General features: G+C 34.2%; 1 protein-coding gene across 1 annotated transcript in view; it reads right to left on the bottom strand.

The window, feature by feature from the left end:
* MMP16 (matrix metallopeptidase 16) overlaps positions 1–20,226 on the bottom strand; it is a 283,681-nt gene that overhangs the window by 30,950 nt on the left and 232,505 nt on the right. Inside the window, exon 7 of the mRNA XM_049782436.1 lies at positions 2,420–2,558. Within this exon, the coding sequence (XP_049638393.1) occupies positions 2,420–2,558 (139 nt within the window). The remainder of the gene's footprint in view (positions 1–2,419; positions 2,559–20,226) is intronic.

Here is a 20,226-nt window from a genome sequence, read left to right as displayed (position 1 = left end):
ATAAAAAAATTTGCTATGTTCAACACAGGGCTTTTTACTATCAAAGATACAGAAACAACCCAAATGCCCAGTATTAAATTGGTGAAAAATAATTGGATGTATATACAAAATTGAATATTACTCAGCTAGAAGGAAACAAGAAAGAGAGAGGGCCGAAGCTGAGAAGCAAACAGGGCTTTTGCCTTGTAGGCACTGACCTAAGACCCACTGTGGTTTGATCCCTCAGCATCCCATATGGTCCCCAAGCCAGGAGTGATTTCTGAGCAAACAGCCAGGAGAGTAACACCTGAGCGTCACTGGGTGTGGTCCAAAAACAAAAACACAGAAAAAAAAGAGAGAGAATACCTTATTCTTATAAAATTGATAATCTCTAGTGGGATTATCATATTTCACTTATTATGGACAAGTGATGTTATTATACAATAAAATAATAAATATATTTATAATAAATATATTTATTTGTATTATATATACATATTATCTATTATATAAAAATAAATACAATAGATAAATATAATAAAATAATAATATTTTTTATATATTTCACTTATTATTGACAAGTCAAATAGTTTGCCTGTAGACTATTAAAGCAAGAAAAGGGAACTGCATATTAGAGGCTAATTAAACTGGTTCATGGACTATAGAAAAAAATAGAGTTTGAGAATGAGGAATAATCTAATTACCAGAATTATCTTAGATAATAAATCCCTAAAGAGATGCATTTTAGCAGAAACTGATAAAATGGAAAATTGTCAAATGAATTCAAATTTGAGACAGTAAAAAGAAAGCCTTAAAAAATCAGATTTAGGACTGTGGAGCTTTAGGCAGATCTGTCATAGAACACCAATGATGTGGCAAGGAAAGAGATCGCCCTCAAGCTAGAATTCCACTCAGGGCTCATCTCTCTCTTTTGCTGTCTGCAGTTCATGGAAATTTAGAACTAAGGGAGGATAATTTATCCCTAAATTACAGGCTCCTAAAATTCACAACATGTTGATGGCATCCTTCCTTGGCCCACTGTGGTACAGTATTTATCTATTCCATGTATACACATAAAGATAGCAAGAGAACTTAGTAACTATATTACCAGTAGATATGCTGGAGGTATCTACAGCTTCACTAATTGGTAATTATTTAGAGTTTACATGTGTCAAACAACCTAGACTACATACTGTAGTATACAAAGTGATCCATCTTCTACTAGACAAAGTTAAGAGAATTAAGTAACTTGCTCGGTTCAGTTGAAATGTGGCAATATCATTGAAAAACACTAATGCTCTTATACAAAACAGGCCCCAATGAATCAAGTCATTTAAACCAGATCTAAGCAAATCTCATATAAAATTTACTACAATTTCAGGCTCTTCCCAAAGTGGAACTTGTAACTCATCAAACTGTAATTTCCAGGTTAGCAGAAAACTGGCGATTTGCTGATAAAAATCCCCCTATCTTATAAGAGAAGTGGCTTAACTTGAAATAAATATTCTTTATTTTGCTAATAATATTGTCTGACCCTCTCAGATTGTAAAATTAATCCATTTTTGTTCAAGTTTTTGCAGCACCATTTTATCTATCAGTTGGAATATTGCTTAATGAAAGCATCTCGATAAATATTAATAAAGCAGTTAGATATGAAATTTATTTTTAACATAATACCTATGCTACTATAGAAATATATCATATATATTTCTAAAATACATATACATGTATACACATAGAGACAATTAATTTTTTTATTTTGTGCTATACCCTACATTACTCAAGGTTTACTCCCAGCTCTGCACTCAAGGATCACTCCTGACAAGGCTCAAGTTATATGTGGCACCAAGGATTGAACCCAGGTCACACATATGCAAGGCAAACAACCTACATATTGTACTATTGCCTTGGCCCATCATGTAAGTCATTTTAAAAGTACTCATGATTTAGCAAATCATGCAAATAGTACGCGCATAATTTAAATTTGACATAAATTATAAAAATTATATTATGTAAAATTAATTGGGTGAATTATTTTTACTCATAAATTTTTCTTGTCTTATGATGAATTTCTTAGCTTGCTAAGAAATACAAATTAAAACAAAATAAATCTTAGTCCATGGGGAAATATCTATAATTCATTCATCCATAAATTCATTCAATTTATTTGGTGTAAGGCATATCTAAATTTGTGAGAGCAACATGCCAATGAAATTTATCTCTTTTTTGAAAATACTCCATGAGCAAACAAGAATTAGAGAAATAATATTATCTCTGATTTCACTTTATTGACATGCCAATTCAACCGAAATTATTGACTTCATTGAATGAGTTATCTGCCTGTCTTTAATCATTAGGTGTGACTTAAACATTGCTGTTTTGGGTTCCTAGACAAAATGACTAAAATACAACAAAGCAAAATATGTGGAACATTCCTTACCTTTAAAGAAGACAAAATTCCCATCGCTGTTTTCATAAACTGCATCTATACTTGGAGGCAAACCCCTCCAAAAATAAGTAATTTGCATGGGGTATCCATCCATCACCCTATTGTTTCTTACTCGCCAAAACCACTGGTCCTGTGAAGAAAGCAAAAACATCTCAATAAACATGGAACAATTTCTGTGCAATGGTTAAGAGTTGTCTTTTAAGCAAAGTTAGTGTCCACATCACCATCTTACATCAAAGCTGTCAAAGACGCTGCTATAACTTGTTTGCAATGATATTAAATTTTAAAATTAAATCTTACAGTGTGAATAAAAATATAATGAAAAATTCAACATTTTAAGATTACATTCAGGAATCTCTAGATAAGAAAGTGAAAAAAGGAAATAATATAATTATATCAGATTTGGTTATTAAATCAGTTTTCAGAAAATATGAATGTTTAAAATAACCAATATACCTGAAAGAAGACATCAAAACAACATAATAGGAGAATCAAGCATTTCTCTATCATCACTAGATAGATCAAGTAGGCCAAAATATCAACAAGGAAACACTATGCTCAAAGGAAAATCTAGAATAGATAGGTCAAACAGACACATATTATGGTCCTTCATCCCCAAAAGTTGACTACACATCCTTTACTAGTGAACACAGGACATTCTCCAAGACAGATGTTCTTCGATGTCTTTAAAATGGCCTACTTGAGAGGGATCATTGGTGGTGGGAATGTTGCACTGGTGAAGAGGGTGTTCTGTTTATGACTGAAACCCAACTATAATCATGCTTATAATTATGGTGCTTACATAAAGATTATTATATAAAAATGGCCTACTTCTAATCCTTTTTTTTTTTTTTTTTTTTGGTTTTTAGGCCACACCCAGTGACGCTCAGGGGTTACTCCTGGCTATGCGCTCAGAAGTCGCTCCTGGCTTTGGGGGACCATATGGGACACCGGGGGATCGAACCGCGGTCCGTCCTAGGCTAGCGATGGCAAGGCAGACACCTTGCCTTTAGCGCCACCGCCCGGCCCCTACTTCTAATCCTTTTCAGGCTCTTTGAGAAAGTCAATAAAAAAGAAATCTTTCTAAATAATTTCTATGAGGCAAACATTACACTGATACCAAAATCTTATAGAGGAAACTCTACAAAAGAAAATATAATTATATCCTTGAGGAATCACAAATAGCCAAACTATCCAATATGACATCGACTGACACTATGAAAAATTATGACATCCCATAATGTAAAGGAATGATTTAACACAGCATACGTATATTGTAAAAGTGAAAACTATGATCATGTCAATGTCTCCAGAGAAGGCTTTTGACAAGATGCAATATTAATATTGTTAGAGCCATTTAACATGAATCAAGTGCTATCATTTTCAATGGTAAATTACTAAAAACCATCCCTCAAATATCAGGCAGAAGATAAGGTTTCCTACTCTCTCCACTCCTATTCAATACATTTTAAAACCTTGCCATAAAAATTAGACAAATAAGAAAAAAGGTGACATCCAGATAGGAAAAGACAATATATTTGGAGACAATGGGATATTAAACTTAGAAAACCCTAAAGATTTTACCAAATGTCCTAGAAACAACAGGCCTGCACAATAAAGTAGAAGTTTATAAAATTAACATTCAGATATCTATGTCTTTTGTATGTTCAATTCCTATGTACAAAACACTTAATAGAAGAGAGCTGAATAATTTATTTATTCACAGTCATGCCTCAAAAAAAATTAAGTAACTGGGAATCAACTTAACCAAAGAGGTAAAAATTTATATCAGAAATATATATATATATATATATATATATATTACTATTAAGATAAAAAGAGACACAAGGAAATGGAAACATACTCCCTTATCATGGATTAGAATGATTTATATAGCCAGAATGAGAAGGTATCCAAAGCAATATACAGATTCAATGTGATCATTATATACAAACATTGATCAGGGTTGCTTCTGGCACCTAGCCCTAGTGCAAAGAGTAGCTATTAAATGCTGGGTGAACATGACAAGAAAATAAAAAAAAAAAGGAAAAGTGAGAATTCAAAGATTGATTGTCAAAATGATGATGAGAGCCCGAGCCATAGTATAGCAGGTAAGGGGCTTGCCTTATACAGATTGACCCATATTAAATCCCCAGCAACTCAGAAGGTTCCCTAAATACACGAGTGATCCCTGAGTGCAGAGATAGAACTCTGAGCACCTAGTGTGGCCAAAAACCAACAATAACAACGATAACAAAATTGCTAATAGTATTAATTACAGTTCTGATTTAAAAACCTGTTTAAAGTATTGCCTTCATTACATTGCCTTATCTTTTCCTTATTTTTCCATCAGAATTTTGTTCCTACTTCATATTTTTCTTTATCATAAATATCTACTTGTATTATTAACATTAATTATTTTCATAGGGCCAGGTATCCAGAATTAATACAGGATTTATACAAAGCAGCCACAATAAATTTATTTTATTTTTAAAAAGCTTTATTATGAAAAAGATACATTCAAGAAAATATATATTTAGACATGCTGGTCAGTCAGGTATTTAAATAATATTTAATGTGTAGCTGATATTCTGATAATTAAAAGAAAACATTTATGTTTACTTACCAAAAATCAATTGTATTTTATTATACACTTACATAACTCACATATATCCATTACACTTAGAAAAATATTTTTTAAAATCACTGTAATGTGGATCCTAAAATAAGTGAAACAAACTACTTTTCATTCTACATGCCTTATTTCACATTTTACCCCTTACTTTCTATAACCCTACCAATTTATTAGTTATCCTTTTCATTAGAATATTAATTCTAAATGAGGGTTGTGTTTGTTCATTTGTGGTTCTTTAATTCCTGATAAATGCCTTCCATTAAAATATTTATTGAAATGAAACATAAATTAAAGAAGAAAGGGAAAAAATTAAAGCAGGTAACTCTTTTAGAAAGTAAGACTTTAAGGTAGCCTGAAAATTACAAAAGTTCTACTTGAATAAGTGAATATTTGATACAAACACAGTTTTATAGAAAAATATGATAGTAAAAAAGTTCTTTTAACTCTGGTGGTCAAATAGTTGAACACAATGTAGGTTTTTACTTTACCTTTAGATGTAAGGAGAACAAAAAACAATTGAAACTGCCGAGTCCAGAATAGGTAGGTTTACTTTGCCCCATTCTCTTTATGGCTACAGTTATTATGGAAGGGGTTGGATAGGTCATAATCAAAGTATTTGCATTTATACATATGCAGTGTCAACATGTAAAAATATTTACAATTAAAAATAGAAATTCCTACTTAAACACCAATAGTTCTTCCTAATAGAAAATCTGTGTTTACAGTACAGATTTAAACTGTACTCTAGATTTTATCCATCCCCGCCCCAGACTATTTTAAAAGACTTAAAGGGGATATATCCATTTTCTTTGTATAATTAAATAGATGCATTTCCTTAATAGTTACAATTCTTAGTATATATTTCTGTATGTAGAGGTGATTTCCCCATCCCCTTTTGGATCTGATTAGTAGGAAATTCTAGTAGATAAAACTTTCTAGGGATCTAAGTTCAAGTTAGAACCATGTTATAGAGATTGTTTAACTTGTATTTTTACCCCCCACATGCAGTAGTACCACGTGGCATTATTCCTTTTTTTCATAGGCAACTAATATGAGGAAATCTTATGTGTAGAAAGTTATTTACTAATAGAGATAGGAACTCATAAATTTTGAAGGGCGCCTTTCACACTGAACATTTGTCGTAGTGACTTGACTTAGGCCCCAGGGGATTTGACATCAACTGTCCAACCCCAAATCTTGGATCCCATCCTTGGACCCTACACGGTTTTCTGCACCACACCAGAAATATCTGTCCACTTGTGCAGACCCTAATGCCACCCCGACACTGACTTGCTCCAGGATAGATTCAGATGATATCCTGAAAGACTAGGAAACAGCAACAATTTGCTTTCAGGGCAGGTTTCCTTGCCGTGCCACCTAATAGTGAGATAAAATCAGAATATACTCCATGACACTCTGGCTTTGAAATAGGATCTGTGTAAAAACCAAAATCTCTAATACAGAAGACTAACTACAACAATTGTGACTGAGTAGAATATTTCCTGAGACCATGAAGAAAGACGGTGGGGTTAACAATTAGTATGCCCAGAGCCTGTGTTCAGTCTTATGACAGGATGCTTCATGATGAGACACCTTATTATTTTTATTTTGGGGCCACACGGTGACACTCAGGGGTTACTGCTGGCTATGCACTCAGAAATCGCTCCTAGCTTGGGGACCATGTGGGACGCTGAGGTTGAACCCAGGTCCATCCTGGGTCCACTGTGTGCAAGACAAACACCATACTGCTGCTCTATAGCTCCGGCCCTGTGTCACCTTAATTTTACAGAGTATTTCCTTTATAAGTGTCTCAATGTTTGTTGCACCTTTGCAAACAAACAACAACAAAAACACCCTGCCACTCCCCCATTTAAAAGATTTTATGTTATCTTCTACTAGGGGCTTCCACCTTTTTCATAAAACCTTGGGGCATGAAATTTACTTCCTTTACTTCATATTTCTGTGTTTTTCTACAAACTGAGAAATGGGTTCAGGCGCATTGGTTGAGAAAAAAAGAGTCAGAACTAAATACCCAAGCCAAAGTCAATGACAATAGATTCAAGAGGCCCAAACTATAACAATCTAAACTTAAAATGGACCTGTTAACACTAGTAGACCAGGGTCTAAGGGTGGAGGTATTGGATGCATGCTCAGAATTTTGATGGAAGTAGGTCATTACTGGAGGTGGGAATGGCCCTAAATCACTGTCACTATATGCACGAAATACAACCATGAGGACTTGTAATTCACAATGTTCTCAATAAAAAATTAAAAACAATTTGTTTAAACATCTATTTTTATTTCCATGTAATCTGTTATCCAGAGAGACTATTTTGCTTAACAAAGATACCTCAACAGAGTAACTCATGGTATATACCATGCAACAGCATATACTAAAGAAATTTAGTGTCTTATTTTCTTTAAAGTGCTATTTTATAAAAAGTATATTTGCTAAATACTATAAAGATAAATTGTAAAGCTCTCTGAATATATATATATACTTATATATATATATATGATATTATTGATCTGTAGGATAAAAGGCCATTATTTTGTGGCCTTTTAAAAGTAATTGGAACTTACTTTATTTTCAATTTAAATTATATATACACACTATAAATATAATATGTGTATATACATACATATGCATATATGTATATATACAGATTCAATGTTTAAACAACAACTTGATGTGAACTCAAGTGTACTATGAGTATTTCTAGAAGCCATGGATTGTTTTGATATTTCTCCAGTCTCTTCACCTTGTATCTTCTTGCTTTCCTCACCTCTGATAATGAACAGTATTTCTCTTGATTTCTTTCTTTTTTTTTTGTGTCCTCTTTTATTTCTTTTTTTTTTTAATTTATTTAAACACCTTAATTACATACATGATTGTGTTTGGGTTTCAGTCATGTAAAGAACACCACCCATCACCAGTGCAACATTCCCATCACCAATGTCCCAAGTCTCCCTTCGCCCCACCCAACCCCTGCCTGTACTCTAGACAGGCTCTCCATTTTCCTCATACATTCTCATTATTAGGACAGTTCAAAATGTAGTTATTTCCCTAACTAAACTCATCACTCTTTGTGGTGAGCTTCCTGAGGTGAGCTGGAACTTCCAGCTCTTTTCTCTTTTGTGTCTGAAAATTATTATTACAAGGGTGTCTTTCATTTTTCTTAAAACCCATAGATGAGACCATTCTGCGTTTTTCTCTCTCTCTCTCTGACTTATTTCACTCAGCATAATAGATTCCGTGTACATCCATGTATAGGAAAATTTCATGACTTCATCTCTCCTGACAGCTGCATAATATTCCATTGTGTATATGTACCACAGTTTCTTTAGCCATTCGTCTGTTGAAGGGCATCTTGGCTGTTTCCAGAGTCGTGCTATGGTAAATAGTGCTGCAATGAATATAGGTGTAAGGAAGGGGTTTTTGTATTGTATTTTTGTGTTCCTAGGGTATATTCCTAGGAGTGGTATAGCTGGATCGTATGGGAGCTCGATTTCCAGTTTTTGGAGGAATCTCCATATCGCTTTCCATAAAGGTTGAACTAGACGGCATTCCCACCAGCAGTGGATAAGAGTTCCTTTCTCTCCACATCCCCGCCAACACTGTTTATTCTCATTCTTTGTGATGTGTGCCATTCTCTGGGGTGTGAGGTGGTATCTCATCATTGTTTTGATTTGCATCTCCCTGATGATTAGTGATGTGGAACATTTTTTCATGTGTCTTTTGGCCATGTGTATTTCTTCTTTGTCAAAGTGTCTGTTCATTTCTTCTCCCCATTTTTTGATGGGGTTAGATGTTTTTTTCTTGTAAAGTTCTGTCAGTGCCTTGTATATTTTGGAGATTAGCCCCTTATCTGATGGGTATTGGGTGAATAGTTTCTCTCACTCAGTGGGTGGCTCTTGTATCCTGGGCACTATTTCCTTTGAGGTGCAGAAGCTTCTCAGCTTAATATATTCCCATCTGTTAATGTCTGCTTTCACTTGCTTGGAGAGTGCAGTTTCCTCCTTGAAGATGCCTGTAATGTCCTGGAGTGTTTTGCCTATGTGCTGTTCTATATATCTTATGGTTTTGGGGCTGATATCGAGGTCTTCAATCCATTTGGATTTTACCTTCGTACATGATGTTAGCTGGGGGTCTAAGTTCAATTTTTTGCAAGTGGCTATCCAATTGTGCCAACACCACTTGTTGAAGAGGCTTTCCCTGCTCCATTTCGGATTTCCTGCTCCTTTATCAAAAATTAGGTGGTTGTATGTCTGGGGAACATTTTCTGAGTATTCAAGCCTATTCCACTGATCTGAGGACCTATCCTTATTCCAATACCATGCTGTTTTGATAACTGTTGCTCTGTAGTACAGTTTAAAGTTGGGAAAAGTAATTCCTCCCATATTCTTTTTCCCAATGATTGCTTTAGCTATTCGAGGGTGTTTATTGTTCCAAATGAATTTCAAAAGTGTCTGATCCACTTCTTTGAAGAATGTCATGGGTATCTTTAGAGGGATGGCATTAAATCTGTATAATGCCTTGGGGAGTATTGCCATTTTGATGATGTTAATCCTGCCAATCCATGAGCAGGGTATGCGTTTCCATTTCCGTGTGTCCTCTCTTATTTCTTGGAGCAGAGTTTTATAGTTTTCTTTGTATAGGTCCTTCACATATTTAGTCAAGTTGATTCCAAGATATTTGAGTTTGTGTGGCACTATTGTGAATGAGGTTGTTTTCTTAATGTCCATTTCATCCTTATTACTATTGGTGTATAGAAAGGCCATTGATTTTTGTGTGTTAATTTTGTAGCCTGCCACCTTGCTATATGAGTATATTGTTTCTAGAAGCTTTTTGATAGAGTCTTTAGGATTTTCTAAGTAGAGTATCATGTCATCTGCAACAGTGAGAGCTTGACTTCTTCCTTTCCTATCTGGATTCCCTTGATATCCTTTTCTTGCCTAATCGCTATAGCAAGTACTTCCAGTGCTATGTTGAATAGGAGTGGTGAGAGAGGACAGCCTTGTCTTGTGCCAGAATTTAGAGGGAAGGCTTTCAGTTTTTCTCCATTGAGGATAATATTTGCCACTGGCTTGTGGTAGATGGCCTTCACTATATTGAGAAAGGTTCCCTCCATTCCCATCTTGCTGAGAGTTTTGATCAAGAATGGGTGTTGGACCTTATCAAATGCTTTCTCTGCATCTATTGATATGATCATGTGGTTTTTATTTTTCTTGTTATTGATGTTGTGTATTATGTTGATAGATTTGCGGATGTTAAACCAGCCTTGCATTCCTAGGATGAAACCTACTTGATCGTAGTGGATGATCTTTGTAAGGAGGCATTGAATCCTATTTGCCAGGATTATGTTGAGGATCTTTGCATCTGCATTCATCAGTGATATTGGTCTGTAATTTTCTTTTTTGGTAGCGTCTCTGTCTGGTTTAGTTATCAAGGTGATGTTGGCTTCATAAAAGCTATTTGGAAGTGTTTCTGTTTGTTCAATTTCATGAAAGAGTCTTGCCAAGATTGGCAGTAGATCCTCTTGGAAAGTTTGATAGAATTCATTAGTGAATCCATCTGGACCTGGGCTTTTGTTTTTCGGCAGACATTTGATTACTGTTTTAATTTCATCAATGGTGATGGGGGTGTTTAGATATGCTACATCCTCTTCCTTCAACCGTGGAAGATTATGAGAGTCCAAGAATTTATCCATTTCTTCCAGGTTCTCATTTTTAGTGGCGTAGAGTTTTTCAAAGTAGTTTCTGATTACCCTTTGAATCTCTGTCATATCAGTAGTGATCTCTCCTTTTTCATTCCTGATACGAGTTATCAAGTTTCTCTCTCTCTCTCTTTCTTTGTTAGGTTTGCCAGTGGTCTATCAATCTTGTTTATTTTTTCAAAGAACCAACTTCTGCTTTCGTTGATCTTTCAGATTGTTTTTTGAGTTTCCACTTCGTTGATTTCTGCTCTCAGCTTTGTTATTTCCTTCTGTCTTCCTATTCTTGGGTCCTTTTGTTGAGCATTTTCTAGTTCTATTAGCTGTGTTATTAAGCTACTCAGGTAAGCTCCTTCTTCCTTCCTGATGTGTGCTTGCAAAGCTATAAATTTTCCTCTCAGTACTGCTTTTGTTGTGTCCCATAAGTTCTGATAGTTTGTGTCTTTATTGTCATTTGTTTCCAGGAACCTTTTGATTTCCTCCTTGATTTCATCTCGGACCCACTGGTTATTGAGCATGAGGCTGTTTAACTTCCAGGTGTTAAAGTGTTTCTTCTGAGTCCCTTTGAAGTTCACAAATAATTTCAGAGCCTTGTGGTCAGCGAAGGTAGTCTGCAAAATTTCTATCCTCTTGATCTTATGGAGGTATGTTTTATGTGCCAGTCTATCCTGGAGAATGTCCCATGTACATTGGAGAAGAATGTGTATCCAGGTTTCTGGGGATGGAGTGTCCTATATATATCCACTAGGCCTCTTTCTTCCATTTCTCTCCTCAGGTCTAGTATATTCTTGTTGGGTTTCAGTCTGGTTGACCTATCCAGTGTTGACAAAACCGTGTTAAGGTCCCCCACAATTATTGTGTTGTTGTTGATATTATTTTTCAGATTTGTCAACAGTTGTATTAAATATTTTGCTGGCCCCTCATTCGGTGCATATATGTTTAGGAGAGTGAATTCTTCCTGCTCTACGTACCCCTTGATTAATATAAAATGTCCATCTTTGTCCCTTACAACCTTCCTGAGTATAACATCATTGTCTCTACTCTACTCAAAATTACATATATCTCACAGAGATTGGTTCAATGACAACACAAAGTCACTGATTCACATTCTAATATATATTATTACATTATATATTAATATATAATATATTAGAATATATATTTATATATATTCTATATATATTAAAGTCTATATCTATATCTATAACTCCTTTGGCTCAGGAAGTACAGAGGGTAGGGTATTTACATCTTGAAGCCAACCCAGGTACAAAACCCAACACCCCATATGGTCTCCTGAGCCTTGAATCGATCATGAATGATCCACAAGCATAGATCCATGAATAAGCCCTGAGCACTGCTAAGAATGGTTCCCAAAATAAAAATTAAAATACAATACAAACTCAAGACCTGAACACTTTAACCAGCTCCTGCACAGGCTTTTGTAGGGGAGAGGGTAGTCTCTCTTGTTCCAATTTCATCTGCCTTTTTTCCATCTCATGTTAGAATCAAGTTCTTTTCTTCCCTAAGACTCTCATGCAGGTTGTTGAGCAATTAACCTTTACACTCTTCAAATTCTTCACTGAGTAATGATGAATCACTTGTTATATTCTTCAATTTAAACCTCCTTTCCACAAAAGGTCTTTACTATCCTCCCGATTAAAATTAGCAACCCTTTTTTTTATGATTTTATGTTCCTGTGTAATTTCACTTTTCAGCACCATAAATTCTGAAACTGTGTTATCGCTTTGGTGATTTAAAGTTGTTCCCTATTCCACCTACTGTGTGTCCTTTTGGAAAGGGACAATGCATTTTACTAATCACTGAGTTATAGGTGTTAAGCCCTATCACATGTACCCTAGGCATGTTCTACTTCAATGGCTATTTTGCAGTAGAGTTGGAGACAGCAATTAGTTTTGATCCTTTTCAAAAAAGACAAGCAAAATTTTACCCATCTCAGGCTACTAATTTCTGAAGAAAATAATAAATGGTAAATTTAGAGTAAAAACAGATGATGGTCATTGCTGGAGTTCAGGAAAGGAAAAGATTGATCTCAGTGACTCTGATATTTATAGACAACAAGTATGGGGGCTGGAGAGATATCACAGTTGTCAGGTGTCTGACTTAGGTTGGACTTCCACATTCAATACAATCCTATAAGACTAACAGGAATGATACCTATGCACATAGAAAGGAAGTCTTGAGAACTGGGCATAAAAATAAAAAGTGAAACAAGCAAACAAACAAAAATCAATAAAATAGATAAAGTTTCACCAGTGGACCAATTTACTGCTTTATTTGTATTTAAAAAGTTCAAAATAGAAGGAAATGGTCAAAATTTCTTATATAACTCAATATTTAAAAACTGCTTAATTATATTACATGTTAGACTTAATCTCTTAATATATACCAATATACTTAACCAATTGGAATAAAAATAATAATTATTTAATTACTTGGTTAAAATTATTCAGTTTAGTAAGATATCATAGCAAAACTAATCTCTAAATTGTCTGCTATTAAAATGTCTTCCTTTTATATTACTGTACAAATTCACATTATAATTTAAACCAAAGGTGAAAGATGCCTGACTTGCAACTCATATAAACCCCATAAAATCTTGTAGTCTGACTCTGGTGTATGATGGACAGAAACATACTTTTCATTGGTTGGTTGCATCCTATCTGCCAGTATTTTAAGGTTCACAAATATTGTTATAAATATTTAAATGGTTAAAAGGTTAACACTCTTCTCATGTTTCTACCAATAATAACTTCTTTGTTATAAAAGTGTATCAATAAAAGGAAAATGGGATTGATGTATTCCATCAAATTTACTAGAATTTCACATAGAACTACCTTTTTCCTAAGTGTACTTACAAAAGAATTAAAACAGAACACACACCTTTATAATACAGATATGACATTGTCACCATAAAAAAAGATAAAGCTTTATGTCAGTCATTCTTACTGAAAGTTAAGTATAATAAGTCTTGATGTGATACAACATAAACTGGCTAGGCATTTAGTTATCAAAAAGTCACAAAATCATCTATTCATAAAAACACTGAAATAAAATATACTGAAACTATATTCAAAGCAAAAACTATACACTTATTTTAGTTTTTAAAAGGAAATTATTAAATGGTATTAAAAAAAGCAATCAAATACATTTTAGAATATGTGAAGTCTACAATTATTTGTTCTTGAAACACCAATAGGATAATATACACTCAAGTATTCTTTATTTCAAACTTCCTGCATTTTAAAATTTCATAATTAAAAGATATCTATATATACATTTTAAAAAACTGGAAAAGAGGCAATTCTTTATTACTACTTTTATAAACATTGGAGGTAATATATACTCTTCTAGCTAAAACTAAGACAACTTTCATCTTAAACATTTAAATTTGCTACTATAATAGTGGTACAACAAACATCTGTGTATAAAAATGAACCAAACTATATTCCATGCCATTTAAGTATAATACATGCTCCATTCAACAGGAACATATGTGGATAAATATAAATTCCCATATTGTAATGTCATACAAATGTATTATAAATTCATCACTTTTATTCACACTAAACTGATCTTCACATTTGCTCTCTATTTAAAATACTGTAAAAGGCATAGTTGATATTTAAAGAAAAATACCACATACATTTAATTATCTGTATATTCCACATTATTTTTTTCTTAAACCATCATGTTTATTTTTTCCAAAATAATGATTTGGAGAGGAAAATAACTATCTAGGCTTGCTAAATTGTCATATATGGCATGGAAAACTGGCTAGATTATATTAAATTATTACATGAGCTGACACAACTGGCTTTTGATAGTTCAACTTTTGAATAGGAGAAATCTGTCCAAAGTAACTTTTAGAATACATTTTTCCCCAAGATGGACAGTCATGACTATTTGAAATGATTCTGTAGGCATGGTGATCAGGGTTCATCAATCACATATAAAGCAAAAGTAATTCTAGGAGAAATGATGCAGCAGTAATTTCAATAGGTCAAATAAAACTGAATATTGTCTTCATGGTTTGAAAGATGTTAAAAACAAATATTTACTTTAATAGAGAATGGAGTAACATTGACTAGTCATTTGCATAAATCACTACAAATATTGAAATGCTGAAATTTTATGAAAATTTTAAAACTATTGTTCAAGGACAAATCTGTCATACCATTCAGCTTTAAAATGTATTTTTTTCAGTAAGTATTTAGGTATCTTAAATTACAACCCTGTTAATAATATAATTTAAGGTATATTATGCTCTAATTCCACACCCACAGCCAGAGTTATTCTCCATCTATAATCAAGGCCTTCCTGTCAGAAACACAGTTTCAACATTTGTAAAAAAAATTGTGGGGCCTGAAAGATGGCATGGAGGTGGGGCGTTTGCCTTTCATGCTGAAGGATGGTGGTTCGAATCCCGGCATCCCATATGGTCCCCTGAGACTACCAGGAGTGGTTTCTGAGTTCAGAGCCAGGAGTAGCCCCTGAGTGCTGCCGGTGTGACCCAAAAACCAAAAAAAAAAAAAAATTGTTATTATAGTTTGAGTCACATGATTATAACATTGTGGATGCACTTTACAGAAATGGGAATTGTTCTGTAAATAAAATGTTCGTTTGCATTTTAGAGGAAAGGAAAGTAGTTTATTTTACTATACTTAGCACTTAGGCTAAATATATATATGACAACATTTTTTTTTTCTTTTTTGGTTTGGAGGTCATAATCAACAGTGCTCTGGGGTAACTCCTAAATCTGTTTTCAGGGATCAAACCTGGAAGGCTCAGTTAGACTATACGGGGTGTCAGGGATCAAATCTAGGTTGTCCACTTGCAATGCAAGTAGGCCTGCTGGCAAAATATCACTACAGCCCCAAATCCATATAACATTCAGACTGTATAAAAGTTAATATATATTACATAATATATATATATATATATATAAATCTTTAATAATATATATTGAAATCTCCAGAACCAGTTTATGTCAAGGGTTCTAAACTCTAGTCTGCAGGCCACATGCAGCCTAATGAGGACTTTTATGCAGCCAGTTGGGTGATTGTGCTACTGCTGCCTGTCCTGCTTATCCCCAACTCATCTTGGCTGGCAGTGCACATATATGGAATGCAAACCATGCTCTCCAACTTTCCTCCTTCTTTTGTCTCTCAACTCCTCCTCACATTGTTAGAATGTCTACTATCTGTTACCAAAGATGTGTCTAGATAAGGCCAATTTGTTTATCACAGTAAGTTTTTTTTAGGATCTACAATTACATGAAGAATTGAAGAAATGGCAGACGATTTGTGTCAGCATTTGCAAAACTGCAAAAAAATTTTTCTCATTTTTCCTTGGCACCCAATGAAAGCAATAATGTTTGTGATTCTGCACAATTTCTAATTTTTATTCATGGGATGAATACTATTTCAAAGTCACTGAAGAGCTGACTGCAAAGCATCAAAGAAAGAGCTACAGGATATGATATCTATGAAAAGGTTTGCCATACTGTGGATGATTTAGAGCAGGACTGGGCTAAACTAGCCCAGGTGACAAACTGATGGTACTCAGGATATGGTGGGGTCTAACCAAGAGATGGACAAACTACTATTCTCATCCACAAGCCCTGTGTAGTAAATCACTGACATGGGACTCTTATGAAAATTGTAGAATCTTGTGTTAACTTCATTAGATCTAATGCACTAAACTACAGACAATTTTAGGAATTCAGTCAGAGTTAAACGTTGCTTATGAAGATGTTCTGTCCCATACAGAAGTCTGTTGGCTGAGTCGAGGGAGAGTTTTGAAACATGTCTATGACATACTTTCACAGATTACAGCTTTTATACTTTCAAAATACAAAGAAGTACCAGATCAATGATGCTGAATGGAAATGGCATCTCGCCCTTCTGACAGATGTAACAGAGCTACTCAACAGTTTCATTGAGCAACTTCAAAGATAGGGACTGTTCATCTGTGATATGCAATCACATATGAAAGCATTTGAAGTAAATTAGGCCCACTTCATCAAACAAGTGGAGGAGAAAAATTTCTGCCATTTCCCCACAATTCAAAATATGTTACAAGAAAAACCATTATTGCAATCCCAAATAAAGCAGAAAAATTCAACATTCCAAATTAAGAATCCTTAAAAGTGTGTATTTGGAGGCAAACAGCAAATTACAAAAGCTATGTAAAATACTATTATTGCTGCCTTATAAATTGGTAGGTACCATTTAGTGAAAATAATGAGTCTGGAAACAGCTGTGTCATTATTATGACTATCAAGAATTGCTATCCCTTTGTACATAACCTGTAAAAAGATTTCTCATTGACAATAAAAACTATATTCATGCTGAATAAAGTATAAGGTAATTTTTACTGAAGGTACATAGGGCAGTGCATCCAATTTATTTTTTTTAAACCGTCCAATCTTAAGTTGACTTTTCAATCTATTTTTTTTATCAACTCATCATGTTTTATTTCCTTCAAAATAGCTATTATTCTCTGTAATTATCTTTTGTCCGTCTTTTTCGCATGTCTTTCCTCAAGCCATGCACTTCTATCTCATTCAAATCCAGTACATAACTCTGGAGCAATGCCTTGTACACTATACATTTAAAAAGAGATTAGAGATTTAGAAACAAACAAACCGATTATCCAACAAACAAAAAAAAAAAAACGGAGCCAAAGATAGGTGAGCAAATATTTTACTTCCTCTTAATATTAGGGTTCTTCAGGTCAATATTTACCTTAAATTATCTCATAAAAAGTATTTCTCAAACTTTCATTTTATTGTTTAATGGGCCACACTGGCCCTGAATAAAGAACATGCAGTGTGGTGCCAGGATTATAAACTGGGTACAGCACTAACTACTGTACTATTGCTCTGGTCTCTCTCTTTAGGGCACCTGCATTACCTTACAGATGCCAAGGCATTAAACCATTGTATGGAAATTACCCATTTGCCATCCTGTTTCTAGTGTACTTTTCCCCAGGAGCATCATTACCATCCTTTTATTTATTTATTTATTTAGACTTAATTTAGGTTGCACTATCTCTTGGGGACATTCTCTTGAAGCTATGTGCCAAGGATTCTTTTTGTCCTTTAGATGACCGTACTGTTTATTTCCATAGTATCCAGTAGTTTATAACTGGACAGTGAACTACCATTTGTCATGCTGCAGTGGTCAGGGTAGAATGTTTAATAAAATAACCTAGAGAAAATCAAATAAGGTGCAAAGCTAGATTGAAAGAGTATCTGTGGTGGTTCCAACTTCCATTAGATTTTTTCCCCCTTCCTACCTTATGATAACCACCAATAAAACATCACAAAGATGAAAAGTTATGGAATTTAGAAAGTATAGTAAGATTATATTTAACAGAGAAATGAGTCATCAAATTCCATTCAAAATTTCTGAGCAAATACAAACTAAGAGAAAAGGAGGAAGGCAAGGGGGTACCCATAAGGAAAAATACCAGAGAGAATATTTTTTTCTTTAAGAGGGACTTGAAGTTACTTGTCAACAAATTAGGTGTTAAAGGTCTATGATGAATTAGTGCCCAGCTCCTAAGAGATAAGTGTTGATGGATGAAGAATTCCCAAGAAATTTCAAAGCACAAAACCCTGCAAGATTCCTAAGCGACTTTGTTTCAGAGTTCAGGAGCAGTTGTTGCCATAACAGGAGAGACTCATCCTCATTACCATTCACTAATTGCTTTATGCTAATACCCTCTTGAAACCATGCCTTCAGTTGCCATTGTTTTGTTGTAGTTTATTTGCTTAAACTGGGAGTTCAAAAGGTAACAGACCTTCCCTACACTTAAAAAGCCCTCAACAACAATGCAATGGGCAATAAGATACCTAGGAGCTTCTAGCAGCCTCAAGGGAAGCCAGATTATCACAGTCATTAGCAAAGGGAACTGGTTTGTGGTTCTGGTTTATACCAGTCCCATTCTTTTACCAATTGAGACAATATATGGGTCCGACTATCAAGTGAAACAAATATTAATAAGCACTATTGTTTACTGTTAGAAAAAATAAAAAATAGAATGAGCTCCAAAAAAAAATCTTTCCTAGCAACACAATCACGAAATAGGGCTCTAAATATGACTGAATGGTTGAAGTGAAGTCCTTGTCCCTCTGTGAATTATTCTAAGCTATAAGGAATCGAATGACAGAGTCAAATACATTTCTTAGATTTTAAAGCTTAAAGACAGAGAGTCTAAGAATATTTTTGCATAAAAGAAATGAGATGTTTCTTCCTCTTTCCCGAACTGTTAATATGGTTAAGAAACTTTGAATATCAGAATCTTGGAAAGATAAAAGGGATATGATATATAAATATTTATATATATATAAATATCTTTAGTAACTGAAATGTATCATATTATAGAAAAGAGTAACATGCCCCTGATTTCTTTTAGATTTTTGTCCCACATGACCATTGCATTGGGACTATTCCTGGCTCTGTGATCAAGAGTGATCCCTGGGGGTGTGTGTGTGTGTGTGATCATATGCCTGGGATTGAACATGAGCCAGTACATATCTTATATATTATCATGTACAAATTTACATGTTATCACCCTGGCCCAGTGTCAAAAGATCAATGTTTATTCAGGTAGTATGTGCTAAGGAGCAAGAAAGGGTACTTTTTTGGGAGGACAAAAGGAATGGAAAACTTAAAATAAAATGATTGATTCGAGAGTTTTTGAAGATGGAGGAATACAAGATCTCCTTGCTATGTGCTCTGGGGTCATAACCTGCAGTAAAATTTATTGCTCTAAAAAAATGGGAAAAGAGTTTGTATGCTTCATTTCTTTCCTTTTTGTTTGTGTCGGATTAAATTTGGGGATACATGTGTGCATTATACCATTCAAATTATTTCCTTGTCCATGACTTCAGAATTATAAAGCAAAACCTTAGGATCTAAGGCAGCAATTAAACTATTCAAAACTAAATTTCTATTTGATTTGTGGGTCTTACAGCTATTAGCTGCATATGACTATAAAGTTCATCTAAGAACAATTAAAAAAATTAGTTCCTTGGTTGTACTCGTCACATTTTCAAGTGCAAAATTTAGCTACAGGTGTAGCTACAGCTACATTGAGGCTACCACAATGAATAGAATATGTGTTAAAAAAGGAGGTGAATATAAATTTCCATCACCAGAAGTTTTATTGAACAAGTTCTCTTTGAGTTCTCCATGAATATTAGGTTATCTCATCATGATTTAACACTGCTACATTGCAGAGTTTAAATAAATTCCCACATGGAGAGGTAGTCCAAGATTACCTGAAAATGTTCATTGAGATCATCTAAAAGCAATAGTGTTTCTAGAGTCACTCTTTAAGAGAAACACTAAACTATTGATCAGAACTTAGGTTATTTCTACAACTCCACTTTTACGTGCAATTGAAATGTTAATTGTGGT

Source organism: Suncus etruscus, chromosome 10 (assembly GCF_024139225.1).
Source record: "Suncus etruscus isolate mSunEtr1 chromosome 10, mSunEtr1.pri.cur, whole genome shotgun sequence".
Taxonomy (NCBI): domain Eukaryota; kingdom Metazoa; phylum Chordata; class Mammalia; order Eulipotyphla; family Soricidae; genus Suncus; species Suncus etruscus.
This window is presented reverse-complemented; position numbering and strand designations above follow the sequence as displayed.